Source organism: Malus sylvestris, chromosome 12 (assembly GCF_916048215.2).
Source record: "Malus sylvestris chromosome 12, drMalSylv7.2, whole genome shotgun sequence".
NCBI lineage: Eukaryota > Viridiplantae > Streptophyta > Magnoliopsida > Rosales > Rosaceae > Malus > Malus sylvestris.
Window position 1 is genome coordinate 3,594,820 of NC_062271.1, and position 24,458 is coordinate 3,619,277.

The following is a 24,458-nucleotide window of genomic DNA, read 5'->3' on the forward strand; positions in this document are numbered from 1 at the left end:
ATTCGTTTCCAACCATGAGTCACCCCGTGATGATTATATTAATGTTGGATTGTTTAATGTGTTCCGATGTGCTGCGATTACTAAGTTAGGAATTCAGTGATTTAAAATATTCTTAAGTCTAACAAAATGAACAGAAATTTGCAGAGATAATCTTCTGCAACTGATCACATTGACACTAGTGTAGCCACTGTGATTTAGTAATTTCTGCCACTCTATGCAATCCAATTTCTGAAATTTTGAAGCAATCAGGGCCGTTGATTTTGAAAATGGACCGTCGTTATCAATGATTGGTACCATTCCAGCTCTGAAATTTGGCGTGGTCCTAACACTCATTTCCTTGCACCTGCACAACCCCGATAAAAACTGTGAAATTTTGTGTCGAAAATATTATCCTGGAGTGAGCAGGGGAAATTTTTGTGTACCACAACTATAGTTATGGAGTGTTATTATTTTTTGTGATATGAATAAAAAGAAACTACATATGTTATAATTTGAATGAAAAAATAACATTACGTGATAGCGTTCTGAGTATGCTAAAAAAATTAGTCAGTGACGAGATTGGCATGAACATAATGAATTACTATGAATATCCATGGTTACTCCTACAGTAAGGTAGCGTACGATAGACTGTCCTCCCCCTCCCCCGACCTTTGCAAAGCAAAAAATTTTGTTGACTTGGAGTTGCCATTTTTATTCATAGTTTTGAGAGTGAAACAAGTACTAAGTTTAAGAAAAGAAAACAAACACACCTGCAATTGCCTTATTCAGCTTTATATAATTTCAGATGGAAAATATTTGAATGCTTGTTTTTATTTTTATTTTTATTTTGTCTTCTTATTTTGGGTAACCTTATCATCATATACCTGCATATTTAATAATTTGAATTTTTCACCGTTATGCAAATAGCTAGGTGTTGCAGGAAAAAACAAGAAGGTGGGATATCTGTTCTTTGGAGGTGTCATGTATGAATGTCAGTTTTTGAGTGGTGCAAAGAAGCAGCTCTCACCAAGTTAAATCCAATGCAGGATAGGAACAACTTAAGCTAAATCCGATGCTACATCTCCGTACTCCATACTTGTATTTGGTTGTGATCCGCATAGATGTCTTGTTAGGCAAGGAGTTATATATATGGAAGGTACAATTTCCCATGTCGCGACACCTAATCAATTGTGAAAAAAATTGTTAATCTAAACTTAAGTAACGATATATACTTTCGTTTAACTATGTACATAGCTCAAAGATCATATTTTGATAACATAATATGTTTGATTGTCTTCGAATAAAAAAGTATTCCCATCAATTATCAAGTAACACTATAGCTACTAAATCTTGTGCTGTTTATATACCACAAATAAGCAGATGAGGGAGTTACAAATTCCCATGTTGTGGTATATCTAATCAGCCATGAAAAAGATTGTTAATTTGAACAGTCGATTAGGTTGTACTTTCGTTTAAATTGCCCATGCTGATTTATTTTGATAACATAATATGTTTAATTGTCTGATTTCAAAATAATTGGTTCCTAAAAATTATCATGTTGATTTATGTTATCATCTTGTTCTCATCATTGGGAAGAATAACTAAAGAACAAATATATAGGAGGTGTGCTATATTATGTAAATATGGATTTGTACAAACAATAATATATACCCCACTAGGCTCACTAGAAACTAACAAAAAGAATGGTTTTTTTTTTTTAAATAACAAACGATTCTTGAAATTGACTAAATCTTTATTTTAGTTTTTAAATTTCAAAAACAATCAACGTGGTCTTTAAAATTAGTTATCTCAAATCAAATTTGATCATTCTGTTAGATTTCGTCAATTATGATGTGAACAGAGTTTTGTGTTCACTCCCTCAAACTTGAGCGAGGAAACGTCGCTCATTAGACTCTAGCTTTAGATTACCTCCTACTCATAATGTTTACATTACCTTAACAAATAGCAAACAAATGAAGGCAAAAATGAAAAAGAAAAAGAAAAAAAATTAAAGGCAGTATAGCAATTAAATAGGTAAAAAAATTAGTCAATGCTCCATGTTTCGAGAGTCTGTTGGCTCAGCAATCAGCATGGATGTCTCTTCAATCTCTGAGCCAAGATTCTTGCCCTAACGGTGAAGCTTCTAAACCTCGTGCCATTCATATTTTAATACCTCAATCTCGATATGCTAAGGTGGATATAATGTTTAATTTTGTTTTGTTTTAATTGTAATGACTGCTGATTATATAATATTAGCAAATTAAGTTTGAGATTAGTGATGTTTGAAGTCTATTCATTGCTGAAGTTTGATTATAAATTGGATTTCAAGCACTCGAACGAGTGCTTGAAGGCTTTAAGCACCTTCCCTAGGTGATAGGTCTCTGCTCCTCGTCCAACTAGCATCTATTGCATTTTAGAACCTTGTATACAGTGTTTACAAAATCAATTGAGGTTAGTAGAAGTTCTTTTTGCTTCCCGTATTTGTACTGGTCAACAAATTTACTGGCTTCTTTTGTTTCAGGGGAAGATGCCTTCATAGGTTGAATAATTTTGAACCGAAATGATTGTTTAATATTTTGATATTCGATGTAAATGTTTATATTTAAATTTAATGAAGTTTTCTATCGTTTGAACAAGAAACTAATTAAGGGGTTGGCAATGGTGTAGGTCAAAACAAACTAGGTTCCACATGACAACATCAACAAATAGGTCTCAATGGGTTAGAATGCTCGTAGCATGCACTGGAACACAATTGAACTGTTCCAGACAAAGAAACAGACACCCTGCAGGCTTTTACTTGTCAAATTTGGAGAAAATCAATATCAACACATGTTTTCCCAAACTAATTAATGCTGCTTAGTCTGGTAATTAGTGAGATAATGACCCAAACAACACCCAAGAGAAAAACAAAACAACTACGAGAAATCCCTCATTTTCCAAGAAAATTTAATTTTACACGAAAATTGGGACTAAAAAAATAATATAGAAGTTGGCGTCTGTCTTATTTCAACTTGAGCTGTGTGTGGTTCTTGCATTCAATGCCTTTCATAGATCCATACGCCCGTCCCACATTTCACTCCAAGGCTTCTTATATTTTTTGCCCTAGGGATGGAAGTATAGTAAATTTATTACTTGGTAAATTTTTAAATGATAGTGTGGTTTAGATGCAAACTACTTCAAGATCTAAATAATGAATTGTTTTTTGCATTTGTTACTAAAGTGAGAATCCCCATAATAAAACAAAGACGATAATATGGTTTTTAATGTGTTTATTTGAATTGAACAGTTTGACATGATATATTGAGATTCCATTTAAAATTATTTAACAAGTTATTTTTGCTTTAATGCATGATTCAATTGGAGTATTTATAAAAATAATAGTCTTTGTGCGGGCCTCCCTAACTGTTGTTAAGCTTTGTATTAGCTAGGACTATATGTCACTCCTCTCTTGTCTTCCTCAAAACCGTCTCAAGCAGCCTTCTCCAATGACAGCAGCCTCACCACACCCTAAAATCTTAGAATTTGATTATCACCCAGAACCCCTCGACCCACCACCACAGGCTTGGGATCGCAAGGGAGTGCACAAGCAAGAGAGGAGAATCGCGAGGAAGGAGGGACGACACAATCCCACCTCTTGAGGTGGGTTTGAGATACAGTTTAATTAGTTGAGAGGGAAAAGAGAGAGGGATTTGGACGGGAAAAAAAAAAAGGAAGAGAGAGGGAGCTGGACAGGAAAATAATAGGAAGAGATAGAGAATTCTAGAAAAAGAAAAAAAAAAGGTATTTTATATTAGCACTTCACAAAATGTTGAATGTACCCCATATTAAAATTTAATATTAATAAATTATTTACCCTACTATGCAATTACAATTTTGACCTTATTAGGTTTAAAAAAATAAAAAATTTCTAAATACATCCCAAATCACTTTTAACGTATTATTTATCTATTTCAACTATCAAAACCTCTCACACCCTCCATTGTTGAATAAAACCCTAAGCAATGAAACTACAAACATGTTGATTGAGAAAAATTATTTTTGACCGGAACGTGAAATCAGTGTTTCGAAAGCTTTACATGAGGTAAGACTTCGTATTTTTCTTTGTTTTAGTGATTTCGACGACATCGATAATTATTTAATCTCACTCAATCTAATAATTCAAGAATTAGCACTTATGAATCTCATAATTCAAAAACCATGGCATGCGAACTGATTGCAGATTGAGTCAATGACATTCACAAGGTGCTTTCTTGTAGGTCGACTTGGTTCGACCAAAATATGCACAAGAAAATGGAAACAACATAGTAGCTTTGAAATTATTATTATTTTTATTGAAAAACGTTCAAATGAATCTAAACATTTTTTTTCAAATCATTCAATTTGAAATCATTCGGCAAACTAACGTTCAGATGATTTGAAATCATTCGGCAAAATTAAAAATGAGTGTTACAATATTTGAGAAATGTAGGGGTGTATGTAGAAAATGTAAGTTGTATATTAAGAATGTGGGGTGTGAGGGTATTATGGGAAAAGAAGTGTGGTGTATTAAGATAATTTTTAATTGAAAAAGTAAATGTGGGGTGTATTAAGTATGTGAGGTTTATTCAACAACTTGTGGGGTGCTAATATAATTAGCCAAAAAAAACTGAGAATTAATTTTTATTATCCTGTTTTTTGGTTTGATATTGCACCAAATGCTTTATTAAGTCAATTTAAAGTCAGTCTAGCTTAATCATTGAAACTAGTTTAATCCAAAATAATATAGTACAACAAACAACCCATAAAGCATATATACGACCAAATGAACTGACACATGTGTGAGCAATTTTTATTTAACTTTTATTCACAAACTGATAAGCAAGCAACATTGCATTTTCATGGGATCATTGACGAAACCTTGACAATTTTTATCGTAGTTTATAAGGAAAAAGATAACTACACCCCCTGTTTTCACTCTATACAATCTTGTTTACTTTTGTTTGTTCGTTGTTTATGTTGGTTTGTTCAATATGATGAACAAATAAAATAAAAAAGGATATGTAAAAGGAGAAAAATGATGCGTGATTATTATTTTCTATTATATTATAATGAAAGCGATGTATTCACTTTATACTAAAGTTATACATCATTTAAAAGTGTTGGATTGCCCCAATGTATATGTCATTTCTCGTCAAATTTCTACATCCATTGTTAACACCTTCTCATTACAGAGTCTTTTTTCTTAGACCTTATGGTCTAATAATATTGTGGTTACTCACCGATCTTAGTTCAACAGTGTACAAGAAAGTACAACAACAAAAGTCGAATGACCACTTACTAATAAATTAAAATCGAAGAGTATGTGATAACAATTTCCTTAAATGATACGGTCTAGAAGAACGAGCCTCCTTTTTAAAATATTAATATCGTTTATAAATAATAATAAATAAATAAACAATGAGTCACCGGTCATTTTTGAAAGGAGAAATTTTTTAGTGTATCGAGAACACAGGCTATTACATCAAACGTCATAATACAAGTGGTTGGATACTTGAAATTAAAATTTTCTACCACCTATGCTATAACACTTAGTGTATCAAGTTATGTTTCCGACATTTTGAAAAATTTGTCGAGATGTCATGGTTGCTTTTCGTGTTAGAAGGACCTAGTCATTCAAGTCAATTTAAGGCACCTTAAATGGGGCATGATGTAATTGAGGGCAGGCTTTATTAACACCAACTACCAACCACGGCCCATATCAATCCAATCGGCACGACCATTTGCATTCAATTGGGCTTTTACCTTTGGTATTTTAAAAACCTTATAAAGATTTTGTCACGTAAACACCCCCTGACACCAACCAAAGGTCCAATCAAGGATTCAATACTATTGCTACCACCATTACTCAGCCACCATTACTCACCTGCATCATGACTTTTCATTACGTTCGTGCAGAATAACATTCAAACCCTAATTGTTCAGTGTTTGGTAAAGGGGGAAACAATAATCATGAACAAAGATAGGAGGGAGGACATAATAAGTTACCCTCACTTGGTAAAAATATGGATAGGAGTGAACAATATATAAAGAAGGCTAAACAGATTCAAGTCTTTTCGTCATTTTTTTATACAACGATATCGAGAGAAGGAATGTAGGATAAGTTACATAACAAGTCGGTCATAATTAGGTATTTAACTTACCATACATGAATCAAACCTAAAATATTTCACTTGTAAATTAGAGAAATACGTACCCTTAAACCGTAATGTTAGTGACAATTTTTTCGTCCCAGTTTTAAAAGGAGTTGTTATAACTTGGGAAGAGAGGAGAGAAAAAGGAAAATATGTTGTATTGTTCTTTTGTGTGTGTGTGTGGACTTAGCATAGTTGCTGTAATGTGCCAATATTAAGTTGAATTAGATGCATAATTTCAATAGACATTGGTATGAGATTACCATTTGATTAATGAGTTAATTTGTGCATTTTTATATTTTGAACCTGAACAATGTACATATGTTGGGCTAGAACACTAGCTACGGCCTCTTGAGGTTGCTGCAACAGAAATTGAAACCCTAATATCCTAGATTACAAATCAGCCACTTCACTTGTGTATATAGTTTTGCAGACAGTATTTCGATAACCTTATGACTTTATTCGCTTATTCCGTTTGCGTTCTACTCCAACTTTTCTAGCTAACTACTAAGCTTTCGAGGTTCCCTAGACTTATTAATCACTAATTAAAGTCAAGATAATGACAGTGAAATAAAATGCTACCTTAGAAAAGAAGAAAACCACATTACTGTGAATTAAGATATTTTGCAATATCATTCTATGTTTGATCGGGCCCAAGCTTCGGTGGCACCAAATTTAATATGTTTCCAGTTCTATACGGTTAGAGAAACGTGCATGGGATGGAACTATAATTAAAAGTGTCAAGATGAGAGTTTTGTATTCCCTTTAAAATTTGTTCGGTAGTGGACATTTTCGGCCAAAAAGAAATGTAAAATTTTCATTTTAACGATCTTTTATTTTGAAGATTATCTTATTTTAAAGTCTAAACTTTGAGAAGTGAAAACCGAACTTGAACGTAGATGCAAAAGTACAATGCTTTGATTAATTCGACTAAATTCAAGTCTAGATAAAGGCACATCTTCTATTGAACTAAGATCGGAATTTAAAAGTGTAGATAATAACATCCTAAACCGATTGGATAAATCATAAACGTATACATAGATTAGCAGTTGATTATCTTCCAACTTCTACTAAAGTAAGGCAAACTTCTATGCCCACACTTGTACGACTGTGTCCTGGATGCTGTACCAAAGGATAACCTTGTAGGGTTAGGTTACAAAAAGTCACTAATAATTGGAATTTCAGCATTCCTAAAGTTACTTAAACCCCCTAAAATGTCTTAAAAAGAAAGATTAAAGATTAAACTTTTCAAGAGAGGTCAACTTAAAGGCATGTCTTTAAGGGACAAGATTGGAGCAGTAGGGTTCTAACTGTCTTTTTAAGTGTCATGTCTTTTCCTTATATTATATTTTTCCCATGCTCATTGTTCCCACTATGTACCTCTTTACATGTCAGTCTCACATTTTGATGCTCTAAATCAAAATGATTAAATCTAGGGAATTTTAATGAAAAACTCATGTTACTGGTTATTTTAACGAAAAATCATATTTTTATACTAAAAAGTCAATCCTGATACTATTCACTTTATCTTTTATTTTGTTCTTATCGTTAAAACTTAAAGTTTTCAAATCATTTTCAGTAGTTTTTCTTTAAATCTATTGGCTTATAAAGGTGCCCAAATCAGTGACGTAGCCAGAATTTTTAAATAATGGGATCAGAATATCAATAAAAAAACATTTTTTGGGTAATTTCGTCAAGCACTTAGCAGGCACCTGCTAATTCCTAGCAATATATGGTGAAAAGTTTATGCCAACATGTCGACAACTACTATTATTTGTAGAGACTTGTCGAGGTTAGACACACGATTCTGTAGAGAAATGTTGAAGACTACCAATACTTAGAAAGACAAATATGATAGAATAAAATAGAAGAAGTAGGAGGATGCTGTTGTAATTTAATTTACTTCAGCTGTTTATAAAAGTCAAACACAATATACAAACGAACATACTTGAAGTTTTTTAAATTATTGGAATCAAAGACAACCAATAATCCTATAGGGTGCGTTTGGTACGCAGACGGGACGGAACAGAACGGGACGGGACGGGACGGAACGAAGGTGTAATTTTTGAAAAAGACATGGAGTATATTTGTCTTAAAATGGTAAAACATTGTGTTCCACAGACGTGGAACAAACCCGTTCCAGGGGGGGAGGTAGGACGCAAAAACACCCAAAATCTGTCCCGTGGAACAGCCCGTTCCACCCATTTTTGGCGCACCAAACGCGGGACAGAACGCCTCGTCCCGTTCCGTCCCGTCCCGTCCCACGTACCAAACGCACCCATATTGACCTTGCCACCGACCCAAATGGACTCGTATAATTGTCATATCCAGTTACAAACCCGGGTTCTTTGGTTCCACAAAAAGTTGAAGGCATATTGTATGTCTGTTAGAGGATACTAAAAATTAAAGTCGGCTATGCTCTCTTTCCGGTCGGTGAATCAGCTCATGCTTGATTATGTAATATGCTCATAAAACAGTGTTCATTTCTTTGGCTTGATTTGTTTCAATTATTATTTTTAATTAGGAAATTATTGTGCGTAATAGGTGGTATATATATCTCTCTCTCTCTTTTTTTTTTTTTTTTTAATCAAGTCAAGTGACGGGAAAGATAAAAAATATAGATCTGGTAATTACATGAAAGGATCTCATGTTTACTAATGAGTCAGTCAACTTTTTTATTTTTTATTTTATTAAACGTGTATTGTTTATGAAAATTAAGCTTAATGCTTTCTCCGATGAGGTGGAATTCCAAATTAGGTATTACAAGACCAAATGTTCATACGTCAGTAAGAGGGTCTAGATGTTACAAGACCAAATCTTACTAGACCCTTAGTAAGAGCTGCATTACTAATTTAATCTAAAGAGTTTAATAATTAGAACTCATTTTACTCATTTCTTTTAAGTATTTTGCATACATTTTCTCATCACCCTCCTCTTTATTTCTTGCTTGTCATGTAGTGTTTTCTTTCCGAGTGAATAATATTATCTTGTGGCAATTTCTCTTCTCTTACATTAGTTTCCATCACTGTAGCATCTCATGTCGTTCAGGGGAGTGGATCCTGTAAGCCTTATATGTACATTCTCATCTCTACCTAACACGAGACCTTTTAGGAGCTCACTGGCTTCGATTTCCATCGAAACTCCGAAGTTATGCGAGTTCGCGCGAGAGCAATCCTAGGATGGGTGACCCACTGGGAAGTTCTCGTGTGAGTTCTTAGAAACAAAACCGTGAGGGCGTGGTCGGGGCCCAAAGCGGACAATATCGTGCTACAATGGAGTCGAGCCCGGGATGTGATGGGGCCCAGGCCGAGATGTGATAATTTGGTATCAGAGTCAATCCCTGGACGGAAGTGTGCCGACGAGGACGTCGGACCCCGAAGGGGGTGGATTGTAGCACCCCACATCGCCCAGGAAAGTGGATCCTGTAAGCCTTATATGTATATTCTCATCTCTACCTAACACGAGGCCTTTTGGGAGCTCACTGGCTTCGAGTTCCATCGGAACTCCGAAGTTAAGCGAATTCGCGCGAGAGCAATCCTATGATGGGTGATTCACTGAGAAGTTCTCGTGTGAGTTCCTAGAAACAAAACCGTGAAGGCGTAGTCGGGGCCCAAAGTGGATAATATTGTGCTACAGTGGAGTTGAGCCCGGGATGTGATGGAGGTTCGGACCGGGATGTGACAATCACAACTTTTATGCTCATTTTCATGCGAAGTCTACTCCTCTTTAGTATTTTGTGTCCCGACTCTAAACTCTTCTTTTCACCTAATTAGACTAATGTGATATGTTACTTATACTAAATATCTTTTCTTATAAAAATAAATAATAAAAACAATTAACCATCATCTCTCTCACACATCAACTTTCAAATTTCATTAATGTAGATGTATCATCATCATCAATGTAAGAATTGAATGTGGTCTACTATAAGAAGGGTTTAGTCAAAATCTAAGTGATTGAGGGAATCTTCTTGCTCGTGGAAATACTTAAGTGCCTTCTCCTTCTTTTAAAATTTGAAGCAGGTCCATGCATATGCATCATGACTCTGTCCAACGTCTCTCTCCCCCTTAAATATATCCTCAGTTTATGAACAAGAAATATTGAAATTTTACAAGCAAAAGATAATGAATGCCTCCCTTCTCCTCCTGCCAAGTAAATTAATTGTAACACCATTAAATCAAATCTCTGTTTCAACAACTACACATTCACATCAAGTCAATATCTTTGTTTAGATCTTTTATAAGATAGTGGGAAACATCTTTCATCATCTAAATCTTTCTTTGGGCCAGAAATGTCAAAAAAAACAAAAAAAACTAATTAACTTGTTAAAATGGAGAATGGCTAGAGAGAGAGAGAGAGAGGAACGAATGCAACTGTAATTGTCTGTTACTGCAAAGCTAAACCAAAGTAAGATTTTCTTCCGATTCTTTTTTGTGAGAATCCTAAAAAAAATTTTTTAAAAAGATTTTAAGGATTCTTATATTTTAACCGTTCATTATACATAGTACGGTAAATTTTCGTTAAGTACTATTTATGCTTAATTTTAAATAATAAAAAATTAAATAATTTTTTACTGCACGATATATGATAAATGATTAAAATGTGAAAATTCCTAAAATCTCCGCAATTTAAATCCGAAAGAATCCAAATCCTTTGGTATATAGGCTTGTTACAGATAGAGTCAAGTGGGTCTTCGTTATCGTGGCTTGTGCCCATCTGATGGCTGCATAAAGTTCACTGTATTGAGGAGTTGTTAATGCCTTAAAAACATCAAATCACTTTGGTCTAAGTTTTCCATTTCAAGCACATGGTGACATTTGATAAAGTGATATATTTAGAAGTGTGAAAAATAAATTAGTATCGGACTCATTATTCATAAAATTTAAATTTAAAAATTTTCAATTATAAATGAAAAAAAAAATCACACCATAAGTGACAAGTTTATGGTGATATTTAAAATTGCTAATTTAGTTGATAATACCTATTTTTTTCGTTTAGAAAATAATAAACACATACATTTTTTACCTCTCATACATTTTGTTTAATTTCATCTGTTATTCTCGTTCAATTTTTTTAATTTGATGGCTTGACATTAAGAAAGTTTAGTGTGCAACGCTTTTTTTTTCATTGTTAATCGGGAAGTCTTATCACAACGGAGAATGATTCTCTACCCTCCTCATCTCTTTACCCTTCCATGCTCTCCTATTTGAACGGTTATGGTTAAGCCACATCAACATCTTATATTGATTTTTTTATATAGATAAAATAAGACAAAAAGCAATGTGTGAGATGAAGGAATGGAAGAGAATGAGAATATGAGGGTAGATAATCCTCCTCCTATCACAACACCTTGCACATTGATACACTTCGAATATTGGACATCCCCTCCTTTTTATAACCTTTACATTAGTGAGTTTTCTATCAAGTTGCTTATGAATATATATATATATATATATATATATATATATATATATATTTTGACTCTTTACATGTAAAGAGATTTTTTTTTTTAATTTGTGTATTTTTTTTGTGTATTCTTCATAAATAAGTTTTGCATGCATGTAAGGAACTATTTAGTGTTTAAAAAGTTTTAAAGTTTATAAATGAATTTTTATATTTTACTATGCTATGGGTACTTATCATAAGTATTTGATGATTAATTTGAAGTGTTGAAGCATATGTCTCGCATAAAAATCTTATGCAGTTAAATTAATTCTTTTTATAATGATGGTTCCACTACTTGCAATGAGATATTTTTTTAAAGAAGCTGCACACTTTTAGATAAAACATGTGGTTCTACTACTTGCAATGAGATATTTTTTAAGAAACTGCACACCTTAAACTCGGTGTTGATTAGTAATCGGTCGCAAAATCTTCTCTCAAACTTTGACATGAAGTCACATTGCTTGAAAGCTATACATTTTTTTTTTTTTTTTTTGAGGTGGAGGGAGAGCCATGTTCGTTTATGCAAATAGATAATCAGTTGTTGATGTTAGAGGAGAAACATACGGCAGAGAAGACGAGCCGGAGAGATCGAAAGCCAAGTTGCAAGTGTGTGATTAATAAACCTAGAAGGAGCCAAAAATATATTGGAGTGTTGGAAAATGTATAAAAGATATGTCGGTCATAGACATTTCTATTCTCTCTTCTCACCACGGCCGGTCCAAGTCCAGTGCAGGCAGGGTTATCATTTGGGGCTCAAAATAATTGGGAGTATTAAAATTATTAGGATGGTATATTTATTTATGTTTTCATAAGAGTATAAATTTATAAAATTTGGGTCAATGACAAAGAAATTTAACTAAAACTAGTGGTTTTGTTGTTTGAAATGAATGAGGAGGTCTTGGATTCAAAACACCATGTGTGTGTATTTGCTTTTCAATTTTTACAAATTTCTTTTCATAAGAGTATAAATATATAAAATTTGGCTAAATGATCAAGAAGTTTAATTGGAATCAATGGTTTCTATTGTTTACAATTAACGAGAGGTCCTAAGTTCAAAATGCTAAGTACATGTTTATTCTTTTCAATTTTTACGAATTTTGTTTGGTTGTTAATTTATTTTTAATTAGTAGCTAGTAGCTATGTGGGTTGTTATTTTTAAACATTTGTCCCAATTCAAGTCTAATCTTCAACAAAAAGTAATGTGTTGACCAAATTTGCAAATCAGATGACGTGTCATTAAAATGCTTAATTTAGCACCCATTTATTACTTATACATATCAATTAAAGACTCAAAAACATCATTATTTTTTTAGTCTCATATTGACAAGGTTAGTAAATAAGAAAAAAAACACTCACGGTTTATACAAAAACACTTTAAAAGTCAGATGGAAAACAAAACTCATATCTATCTATTTGTAAACTCGATGTTTTTTTGTTTCCTTCTCACGATACAAAATAAATTAGTTTTTCCGTGTTTCTAAATTATTAAGTTTGAAGTGTTTTTCTAAATATAATTTTATCGATATCTTATGTGTGAAAATAAATAATTTTCTTATATAAAATGATAGCATATTTTATTACGTCGCTCTGAGCATAAAAAATCCCTAGACTGGCCTGCTTCTCACAAATAAAATTGCATAAAACAACTGGCTTTCACCACTTCCAACTCTCTGTAATAATTATAATCCAAATCCCAATGCCTATCTTTCTCCCCCAACAATGCCCTAACTTCTTGAAACTTGCCCTATTTGACCAACCCAACTTACACTCCTAGAGATAATACATCAACTCGATCGTTTGATTTATTATTAGGATTGGATAACACTTGTTTAAACTCTAATAACTTGGGTTTATTTAGTGACAGTTCGCTATAAGTATGATACTTGTTATCAAAATTATCGATTTATTGAAATAACAGCCTTCGGACTTTGCCTACCTTTTTCTTGAGATACATAGGTGCATTACTTATAACTTCCTTGTTCGTAGTCAATGCAGATTCTGAATTGTCTTTCATTCCAAGACATAATTTATATCCGAAATTATTTTATAAAAATAATCGCTTAAGGACAAGAGAAATGAGCCATTTTAATCATAATATTTGTACAATGCACGCATAATATATAAGTATGAAGTATATTGTCCCTTATTTTATAGAAGATTAGCTCTTCTCAAAGAATGCTAAGTCCACTCTAATTAAAACTTATTACAAGCATATATATATATATATCATGCTTCAACAACATCAGCCAGCAAATTTCACTTCAAAGATTACCACATAAGATATAAAATCAGAATTGTTGCGCTAAAAAAATTCACGAAGACATTCTAACTGTAAATTTTATACAGTAATGTTTTAGAAGTGAAAGGTAAAAATGTATAACAACATACACACAAATATTTTATATATATTCTTTTACCATGTTACTATGTAACAAAAGTCATGATCCAACATTATATCATCCCACAATTTACTTTATTTTGTACTCTAGGAAAGTGGTAAAATACAATAAAGGTCGTACCCAGTGCACAAGGCTCCCGCTTTACGCAGGGTCTGGGAGAGGTGAATGTCGGCTAGCTTTAAACAAATATAAAATCGTATCCATAATTCATATGAGATTTGATTAATCGAAAATATTTCTTTACATTACATGCACCCCCACAACCTTACAAAGGACCTTAAATAACTTGATTGAATCCCCTTGTCTTTTATCTTAACACGACATGTAACTGGAAACTCAATCTCTCAATCCCCCTTTGCACGTGCAGCAGATACAGCTTCAGCTAGTAGTCACGTGACTTGTTGTTCGCAAAGTGCAGCAACGTCGAACCTCCAGACCTGACAGAGAAAACAGCATTCCAGATCTCAGTGAATGCCCTGATAATAATGCCGTGGTTGCAGGGCGAGTTGAGCTGCAGGAAACAGTTGAGAAGCTCCCGGAGATCGTCTTTCGAGTATATCTCGTTCTCCAGTATCATCTGTAGCATCGAGTGTCGAAAGTCCAAGTAAGGGTCGCCGGAGTCTTTCTCCACAGCCACGCTCTCGCTGCCGATTCTACCGAAGCCCCTGACGGGTCTCGTGGCTTTTGCGTCGGAATTTGTGACTAAAAATGGAGCACAGTCGTCTTTGTAGACTTTGTTGTTGTTGTTGTTGTTGCGTGGGGTTGAAGAAGAAGAAGAAGAAGGAGGGAAGTGGTTGTAGTTGTTTTGTTTTAGGGTTTTGGAGGAGGGTTTAGGTTTAGGGTGGAATATTTGGAAGAGCTTAATAGGTTTTCTGCAGCTGCATCCCATGTCGACCGTGACTTTGCTCAACCGGAGCTTTCTTCTGGTTGTTGTAGGCATCGTGTGTGTTTTAGAGAGAGCGATAGAGAGAGAGGTTGAGTTTAGTTTAGTTGGGGAAGTGAGTGAGAGTTGTTGGGATAATAGGGGATTTGACTATAAAGTGTTCATGTGAGCTCCTGAAGGGTCCCCTACATGCTAAAATGACTGTTCTGTGAGTTTATTCCAGTGACAGTCTCGTCTAAACCGCACAATTTGACTACGAAAAATATGCACTTGACGTGTTGCTTTCTAGTCATCAATTTTACTACGAAAAATATGCACTTGACGTGTTGCTTTCTAGTAATCATGGTGCGGATAAATTTTTAGTTGTGACGGAACACGGATGGTATATCACGTATTTTTATGTAAGTGGTGAAAAATTTTAATTTTTAAGTTATTAACCTTTTAACACACATAACCCATCATTTATACAGGGACACGTGATGTAACACCTCATATGACGGTCACACTGAAAAATCTCTCCAAGTGCGGTACTTCTTGATGGTTGGCGCTGTCAGTAGGCCAGTGAATTTGTACGCCATTTGTTAACGCGACACGACACAAAAATAATAAGTTTTAGCGTGAGTTAGTTTGTTAGTTAGATGGTTATAGAGTCATTTTAAAAAAACCAGATAAGATATCGTTTGTTAAATCTAGATATTAGACATGATAATTTCCTGCATGACGCGTTAACCCAACACGACACGACTTGTTAACGAATCACGTTGTTATTTAGTCATTTGTTAAGAACCCATTAAGATAATGGATTTGACACGACACGATCCGATAAGATAACGTATATGACACGAAAACAACCCGTTAAGATAACAAATATGACACAAAAATTACTTATTAAATTAATAGATATAACACAAAAAGGGCAAACACCATCCGATTGCTAGGCCTACTCTCAAGTGATGCAAAGCTAATAATTAAATGACTGCTCATTGTCACATCTATACACCTCCTAATGTTAGAAAATGATGTAAAGATAATTTCCCTACTTCATTTTCATGGTTAATTGTAGATAAAATTAAGAATCTTTATGGTCAATAATAATATTACTTCACCAAAACAAAAAATTATAGTTCAGGATGAGTAATACTTATATTGTAGCCACTTACAAGTCTCACGTAGATAAATCCTTCATAAATCTTACTTATGCTAATCAATAAATATAGTACAAATACTTCATACAAATTTGATGCTTGAGATAGTGAGAGAGGGACATACAACCGGTTACACATAAAAATCCTCCGCTGTCCCCAACCAGATAGCATAAGTCCATTCTTGTATGAGAGATGGATAGGGAGAACAGATATACAACCGGTCATACAAAAGAATCTGCCCTTTTCCACAAGTAGGCAGCTCAAATCTATTCACTGCTTCTAGTATAACTAATCAAGCAACAATCAAAACTTTAAGACTTATTTTATTTATTGACTTATCCATCCAAATGAAAGTCTAATATTTGCATCCTAAAGACAAACATGGTGGGCTAGGTTGAGCAGGTATATCTATGATGCTTGATTGTTCTTGATCAAGCCTGCTACATGCTCAGCAACCCACAATGAGCCAGCCTCAGTGCAACCAAAAGCATGAGTGTGGCCCTCTCTTTCAATTGATAGAGCAACATCCGGGACCTGCTTGGAAATCTGGGACCCACAGAAATACAAAGTAGAAAGATGCCCGGTAAGGCATATTAGAAAATGCCAAAAGCAAAAGCAAACCAAAGGGAAGTGAAATTTGCACGCCATTTTACACCTTCTGCACACATTTTCTTAATTACGGCACTCTGATTCTCTTTTGATTTGTTCAATCTAATAGCTAGAAAAAAGTAAGGTGCGCAAGAGGTGAAAAAGGGCATTCAAAAGTTATCTCCGCAAACAAAATTGCGACACGCTTAACACTCAATAGCATCAACTGCAACCATTTTATCTCTCTTTTTACTAATGTGCATGACATTAGCAGCAAATATTCAATCTGTATATTAAGAATTCTGACCATATCTTGTATCTGCTTGGAAAGAAAGCCAATACATTGGTCATTTAAAGCTTATGAATCAATGTTTATCCAGGACAAACTGTAATCGTATACTTTTCTAACATGAAAACCATAAGAATCAGCATACACCTTGTGATTGACATGTAATGATAGGAATCATCGTTGAAACATCACATAAGGCAAACAAAACTGGTTCGATGAGATGACCCCTCCCTCATATTTGATGTTCGCGCCAACAAACTCCACAGACTAAATTTTAATAAGGGATCAGAAATGCTAAACGTTTGGAGTCTCGAAACATCTTCTATCTCCAACCAATTTAATCTCATAGCAAAAAAAATTCCTCTTCTTAGCAGTGCCTAGGTGACTATATTACAAAGCAAATAGTCCTTCGTTAAACATGATCGGTTCTCTAAAATTTATCGATGACAGGAAAAATATATACATTCACCAAGAGTGAGTGAACAAAGTATGTGTGAAAACCTTCCATGCTCCTGATCTTCCTAGATTCCTACTCTCGTTGTATTACTCTCTTGGTTATATTTCTATTACAGATCGAAAAAACGAAAAAGAGATATTTCATGCGAGAAGCACTGGGAGTTAAAGGTATCTGGGAATCTCAGGGGTCTGGAAGGTCATGAAACTTACCATATAATTTTTAAAGCATAAATGCATTCGCAACAAATTCATATGCACAAAGGGGCAGGGAAACAATATCCCTCTTAAATCTTATTGACACTTGACTTCCAAACTCAACATTGAAAAGAACTCCTTAAATTACCTCTTCAAACATTTGCAATGGACCCCAGTGATCATCAATGCCGAACAAAAATGCTATTTTGTGCTGGTTTCCCCTCATGAATGCCCAATCTGGTGTTGCTGAAAGCTGACAGTGGAGTCCTATGGTAAGCACAAAATATGTATATCACAGTTCTAACTTTCCTAGATGAACCATGCAGCAATTTTAGTGTTTGTTGAAGCTGAAGAGACTATATATGCAAAGAGAATATCATGTCTTAACAAAAAAATAGTGTTGTGTAGAATACATAGTCAAACACCATCATGGTAACTTTTCAGTCAAATATATAACTTTCTGTTAACACGAGGATAACAGATTGAATGCATACATGATTACCAAATTACCAATTAGGAAAGAACTCATTCGTATCGCATCAAGGATGCAGCCAGTAGATGCAGTAGCACAAAACCAATATACATTTAAAAGTAGGAACTAGATTTTCGAAATGTGGATGGGAATCTAAAGGGAAGTAATAGTTGCATTTTCATGATCACCATTAAAGCATGTGGAGGTAATAACTCTATTTTCAGAGAGGATGAAAATATCAACATAAAAGGAGGAAGCGGGTGAAAAAAGTTTTACTATTTACAAAACCCCATGAACCATGTTAAAGTTTCAGTTTAATTTGGAAGTCAGTGACTACAGTTTTCGAAAAACAATATTAGTAACTTTCATGAACAATTACAACTAAAATCTTAAATTTACAAAAGGGCAAGAGTTTTACCTCTCTGAATTCTGTCATTGCCATGAAGAGGACATTCCGCATGGTATGGTACTACAAGTACACAAATCAAATGTTCATGGAAAAAGATTCAAAACACATGCACAATAGCGTGCACACAGTCACGCACAAAAAACACACTGCTTGATGGAGGCAAATAGTTTAATCAGTGGAACATTGGTACAAGTATAAGCTCCTTCATAATAAGAAATAACCAGAAAAGAAAAGATTTTTGACGTTTTTGAAAGTATGTATGACCTAAGAAGCCAACTTCACCAATCTATTACAAGACAGACCTTTACCTTTACCAAGTGAGAGCAAGTAGCCTCAACTGCAGTAGCTGACCAGGGCTTCCCAAGGAATGTGGTCACAATTAACCTCAACAATCGGATAGGAAACAATCCCAAGGGTGCAACAATTAAGCTCAAGACAACACTTAGAATACGGGACCTGAAACACACTATTCTGTATTGTTAATCTCTATGAATGGCTACTGTTACAACTAATATCACTAGAATGAGTTTTAAAAGAACCCGCCAATATACATTAGGACCAAGTGAGAATTCCAATGAATGGTTAAAAACAGGAGATGTTATTGGCACTCTAAAGAAGTCATCCGGCATTCCTCCCACATAAACTAGAAACTCAACTTGGAGGAGAGTAGGATGACTTTTTGGATTGTCAATAACAGTTCCCTGAACAATTCATCAACTGTCAGTTTTCTCATTGAATGTTCAACCTTTATTGTCGCATAAGTGAAACCAACAAAACTAAACAGACACCACTAGTAGGCATGAAATATAAAAGCAAAACCAAAGGTACCAGCCACAGGAAAAATTTCATTATAATAACTGCCTATTGCTTGTGCATGAAGCACACTAATGCATAGGACAGAACAAAAAACACGCATAAAAAAGAAAGAATTTTACGCTGCAAGCTTCCTGATGAAAGACTGCTGTACAGATTGTCGGTTTAAGGCCAAAAAAGGATATAGTCCAACACAAAATGTCACCTACAATTCCATAAAACATGTAGCAGGTTCTCTGTAGTCAGAAGCCTATGGGTGGTAGTAATAGTATGACAAGTGACTGAGTGAGTAGCAGACAACATTGTACAAGGTTGTTGTCACCTTCTCTGGAGACTTCCGGAACATTTCTAGAGATATATATGAACCAATAGAGTGCCCAACCTGCAGGAAACTAAACTTCAGCTTTTTTTATAAGATAATCAAAGTCAGAAACAAAACAAAAAAATTTCAATCTTTTTTTCATGTAACCCTGTGGATGAATTGGTGATCACAGAACTTGTTGAGATCACCACCTGACAAAACAACTTTCGAACACAAAAAAAATCATGGTATACTAATAATCCTAGTTCAGAGCCAGGAAATGCTGACAGATCTTCATCACCTAACCATTGATCGAAGGCTAAAACACACACATATTGAAGGATTACTAAAAATCTACACAGGAGAAATACCATATGGATAACACCCGAATGAAAAAAACCAGAGCAAGAGAGGGCACTTGATCACAAAGCTTATGTTCTTAATACAGAAATTTGAGAACATAGTTGCATATAGTCATGAAAAAAAAACCCTACTCTCAGTAAACAATCACACACAAAAACTGAAACAAGAGAACATTTTGTGTTGACAATGGGAAATGCTTCGTATACTAACACTTAGACTAAAAAAAACATCGAAGCAGCTTCTGATCAAAGGGTGCTTGATTGTTAAGTAAAGATGGATGTGTATTTGCAATATCACTAATGTATATGCCACCAATAAGTTTAGCAGATACAGATTCACTGATAAGTAATTGCTACAGAACTCAAATGCAAGAGATATCCAACTTGGTCCAAGAATCTTAAGGTGATTTAGGACCAGAATAAACAGATATTGCACTTATACGCCCCTCTTCTCCACACAGCAGACATTAAACTGAAAAAAGCACAAATTGGAGATAGAAAATTATCACACCAGTAATATAGGAACTTCATTATTTTGCAACTCCTGTTTGACGAAGTCCATCTGCAAGTACAAATTTAATTAGCAGTCAAAACTGTATGTGACACTCTACACTTTTTTATTTTATTGAGGAACCAGACACTATTATAACTAATAAGTTCCAATATAGACAAATTGGTGGAAGAGTGCCATTAGGAAAACTATTGAAATGGAGTTTTGAAAAATAAAGGTAAGATCTGGAAGTCAAAGTTGGATTCTGTTTTAAAAGAGAAAATGCATGGAATTGGAATGACATGAAAAACTGTACGCTCAGAAGCTCAATTCAGATATTTGGATTCAAAATTCAGTCATTGTTAATACCAGCAGATCAACTACAACGCATTTGATTTGTCAGGCAATGACATTCAATATGTTTCACTCCATTATGCAGGATATTAAACCACCACACCACCAACTTGAGGTGTACCACAAATCTCTGATCTCTCTTATCCGGCCAACCATTTCTCAAAAGCAATAAAGCAAGCAGAGTTTACCTTATGATCAATTTGTTCTTGTAATGAGAACAGCCTTCCATGCTCCCAGTTCTAACAAAAAGAGAATACTATTTAACAATCATGCCCATGCCACAGATTGCTGAAGCATAGATATATATTGCGTGTGATATGAAAAACACAGTAAACCATTTCTTAGGCTGAAGGACCATAAAAAGATCAAATATCTGATTAATGAATGATACAAATGTCATGAAAATAATATTAAACTAAAATAGAAAGGCAAAGCCAGACTTGCAAGAACTATAGCATATTTATTATGGAAGGTCAAAATCCCAACTTGCGTGCATAATTGGTTGAAATCTACTCGTACAACCATCTTAAAAACCTTTGTAACTTTCAGATTCAGAAACATGTAAACCTGAGGCCGATAAGATGACCACCACCCTTTTATCACTAACCCAAGACATATACCATTGTTCCTTTAAAAACGTAACTAATGACACCCCTACTCAGCTTGTTTTAGCGCTGCTCTCCAAGAAAAAGGCAACAAGACCTGTAAGTGGCTTTCAGCTCATACATCTGTGATCTGTCCAAATTAATTACCTTTAACTAAACAAAGATCAAAGAGACCTTTTGCTGGTTCACTTCATGCACTCCAACTGATAAAGTATTTCAATTTACAAATATTTTGAAGCTCGGGACTACAATATATTCTGCGAATCGTCCCTAATTTTTATTTGTCTTCAGTCTTCACATACAGAGAAATTAACATATTGCTAATTGAATAGACGAAACCTTATTAAAGCTAAGATAGGATTAGCCACAAAAACCAAGGGTTAACCATATTTTATGTTCATAGAATTTCAGTAGGCTTTACAATGGGCAGCCACAAAAACATACTCATCATCAGTTGCAAGGGAAAGAAAAGTACAGCATTAATGATCAGGAGCAACAAAGGCAAAGAAGTGAAATTTGATGCAAATGGTAAACGAGTATGGCCTAAGCTTGTATAAGCAAAATGTAATACCTTTTTGGTGTGAGATATATGCCCAACAGCTGATGATAGACACAAGAATGCAAACAAATTAGCATATTTTTTACACTTTCCGAAACGCTTAACTAATAATAACATACAACAAACACCAAAGTCTTGCCTGTCACAGAAGCAGTTCCACCCAGCAACTCATACAGCGACTCCACAAAGTCTTTGTAAAATGAAACAACACCTACAATACCGAAAACCCAAATCGTAACTCTCAAAATTGAATCAATCCCACCCACACAAACACAAAAACCCACCTGGATTTCCAGGTATAACAAGAACATGCAATGCTGGATTGTCAGCAGGGATCTCCAGTATTTCAGTGGTGAAACTGAAACAAAGAAAAACCCAACTAACAAAACAATCGCCACTAAAACTATCACACACCACAAAGAATTTGGAGCCAAAAAAGTAAGAACCTTGACACATTGCATATACGAAACGTAGCACGCCTCTTCACTCGAATCGCTTCAGATTCTGAATTTTCCTGCTCACCCATTTCTCTGCTTCCACGGTATAATCTGTAGCTTGCCCTTGGCCTTATATAACTAAAAAATATCGATAACGGAGTTTCACTTCAGAATTTAGATGTATGTCCTACAATACAAAAATCTCACATAGGAGAACAAAATCAAATATCAACGTCTAATTACATCGACGTTTTTTGTGATAAAATCAGATTTGCGGTGTTGTGCAGGTGGTAAGGTACAAGTTAAAGGACAATATCGGTGTGATCGGACTATACAGCATCCAATTGCTACTGCCTAAAAAGTGTAGGAATTTACGAAGGCCTCGTACTTGTTTAGGACAATTAATTCATAATTTGAAAACCAAAGTTGTAGGCTTTGTGGATGGGTGGGTGTAAGAAACAGAGACGTTACCTGAAAGAGGGTGAGATAGGAAAGAGCCCAAGAGAAAAATAGGAGGAAGCTATGAACAAATTAAAGAAAATGAAGGGGTGTGTAAAAATTGTTCTATGGATATATAGTTATGAATCAAATTGTAGAATATGCGCTCTCAAGAATCTAAAAGAACTTGCCAATAAATTTAAGTCACTTCAAAGGCAATGTATGGTAGAACTAGAAGGACTCATCTAGCTTAAATAAAATGAAATTTTTGTAGTGTAACATGTGTTGCTAATTTGCGTGTTCTAATATAGTTACAACAAGTTTTCGTTGGAGATTTTATTGTTGTGCGGAAGCACACCTACGAGTGCAACACTCACGAGTCGATATTGCTGATATTCCCTCCACTTTAACCGCTCAAAAGAAACAGGTTTGGAATTTTACTAAAAAGCCTCAGCAATATGTGTGTGTGGTACCTTTAGGATAGATGACTCTCCTCATCCACCGATGTGGGACTCCAATCATAGCTATAATCTCGGCCACCAAACCCAACAATTGTTGGTACTAAAACGGTGAGTTATGTTGGAATTTGTTACTAACTATAAATTCTAACTTTCATACATTAATTTTTTTTCGTTCCAATTTCATATATAAAGTGAAGATTGTGTGACATTTTCATACTTCTGTTAGCGGTTTTTTATTCTTCATCATTTTCAGTTCTGGCTAACTTTTAAATTGCTGATAACAATTATGTTTTGTGATATAAATAATCTAAAAAACATATATTATTAATGAACACCCGTCTCTGCCTTGCCATTTCAGCTAGTGTGGATAATATCGTTTTTAAAAAAAAAAAAAAACCCGATGTTTTTTGTGATAAAACTTCATACCTGATGAATTGAGCAGGTGGTAATTACCAAACTAAAGATAATATCGATGTTGAAAGTGAAGTTCCCGGCCCATCTCTCTGAAAATTTCAACAAAATCGACATCCAGAGGCCCCCCAAAGAAGGAGCTGTTTGCTGCCATGGAGGCCGCCGCTGTGAAGAACTGGGAGAACAGCTGGGCAATGGAGATTGGGCTTCGAGCGTAACTTAACTATTTGCAAATTATGGGCTACCGTTTGTGGTGGATTACAAGAGGCCTATTCCATTTTATTTATATTTAATGGAAAACTCTGAAATAAATGAAAATACTGACAATATTTTACACGTGCTAACAACTTAGAGCTTTCTTGTCAAAAGATTTTTGACTGAGTCTGAAACATAATTATATAATGTCATGTAATGTATCAGTTCGTGTTCTAAGCACGTTGAAAAATATCTTCTTCTTGTCAGTATCCACTGCCGGGTGGATATTCAAGTTTTGCCACGTGGCATTTTTGCTCATTTTATTGTGTTTATATTTAAAAATTCTTAATGACAATAAAAAAAATCTTAATAAATTCACTAAAAGTTAAAAAAATAATCCAAAAATTGCTACGGACTTGCTACGATTTTGCCTTTGTGCATGAGGCTCTTAAACCTCATTTTGATGTAATAAAATAAAGGGGTTTTGGACATTAATCCTTGCAAAAGATTAAAATTAAAAAAAAAACCGGTGCTAGATTAAATATTCAATTTAATCCCTTGAGTGTACTTTTATCAAAATTTACATTCAATTTTTGTTATTT

General features: G+C 34.5%; 2 protein-coding genes across 5 annotated transcripts; both read right to left on the reverse strand.

The window, feature by feature from the left end:
* Positions 1–14,190: 14,190 nt before the first annotated feature.
* On the reverse strand, positions 14,191–15,016 carry LOC126592734 (transcription repressor OFP6-like). Its single transcript, XM_050258501.1, has one exon. It carries the CDS (start codon positions 14,931–14,933, stop codon positions 14,376–14,378), a length of 558 nt encoding a protein of 185 aa, XP_050114458.1. The 5' UTR covers positions 14,934–15,016; the 3' UTR covers positions 14,191–14,375.
* A 1,030-nt stretch (positions 15,017–16,046) lies between these two features.
* LOC126592735 (uncharacterized) lies at positions 16,047–22,980 on the reverse strand. Of its 4 annotated transcripts, none has more exons than XM_050258505.1 (13): positions 22,823–22,980; positions 22,361–22,489; positions 22,199–22,272; positions 22,054–22,125; positions 21,927–21,955; positions 20,939–20,989; positions 20,418–20,468; positions 19,566–19,625; positions 19,366–19,448; positions 18,739–18,886; positions 18,440–18,490; positions 17,698–17,802; positions 16,047–16,567 (listed from the first exon to the last, which is right to left on the reverse strand). In XM_050258505.1, exons 2-13 carry the CDS (start codon positions 22,438–22,440, stop codon positions 16,430–16,432), a joined length of 942 nt encoding a protein of 313 aa, XP_050114462.1. In that variant the 5' UTR covers positions 22,441–22,489; positions 22,823–22,980; the 3' UTR covers positions 16,047–16,429. The 4 variants fall into 4 exon arrangements, with proteins under 4 accessions (XP_050114462.1, XP_050114461.1, XP_050114460.1 ...); XM_050258504.1 differs by having other exon boundaries at positions 22,361–22,538; positions 22,823–22,953; XM_050258503.1 differs by lacking the exon at positions 22,823–22,980 and having other exon boundaries at positions 22,361–22,816.
* Positions 22,981–24,458: the final 1,478 nt, after the last annotated feature.

What these genes read in the sequence shown, in the direction of transcription:
- LOC126592734 (XM_050258501.1), bottom strand. Translation starts at nt 14,933, where the DNA reads ATGCCTACAACAACCAGAAGAAAGCTCCGGTTGAGCAAAGTCACGGTC.
- LOC126592735 (XM_050258505.1), bottom strand. Translation starts at nt 22,440, where the DNA reads ATGGGTGAGCAGGAAAATTCAGAATCTGAAGCGATTCGAGTGAAGAGG. An exon ending in CAATGACAGAATTCAGAGAG is followed by an intron (nt 17,803 to 18,439) that starts GTAAAACTCTTG and finishes CTCCACTGTCAG; the next exon opens with CTTTCAGCAACACCAGATTG. An exon ending in CATTGCAAATGTTTGAAGAG is followed by an intron (nt 16,568 to 17,697) that starts GTAATTTAAGGA and finishes TGTGGGTCCCAG; the next exon opens with ATTTCCAAGCAGGTCCCGGA.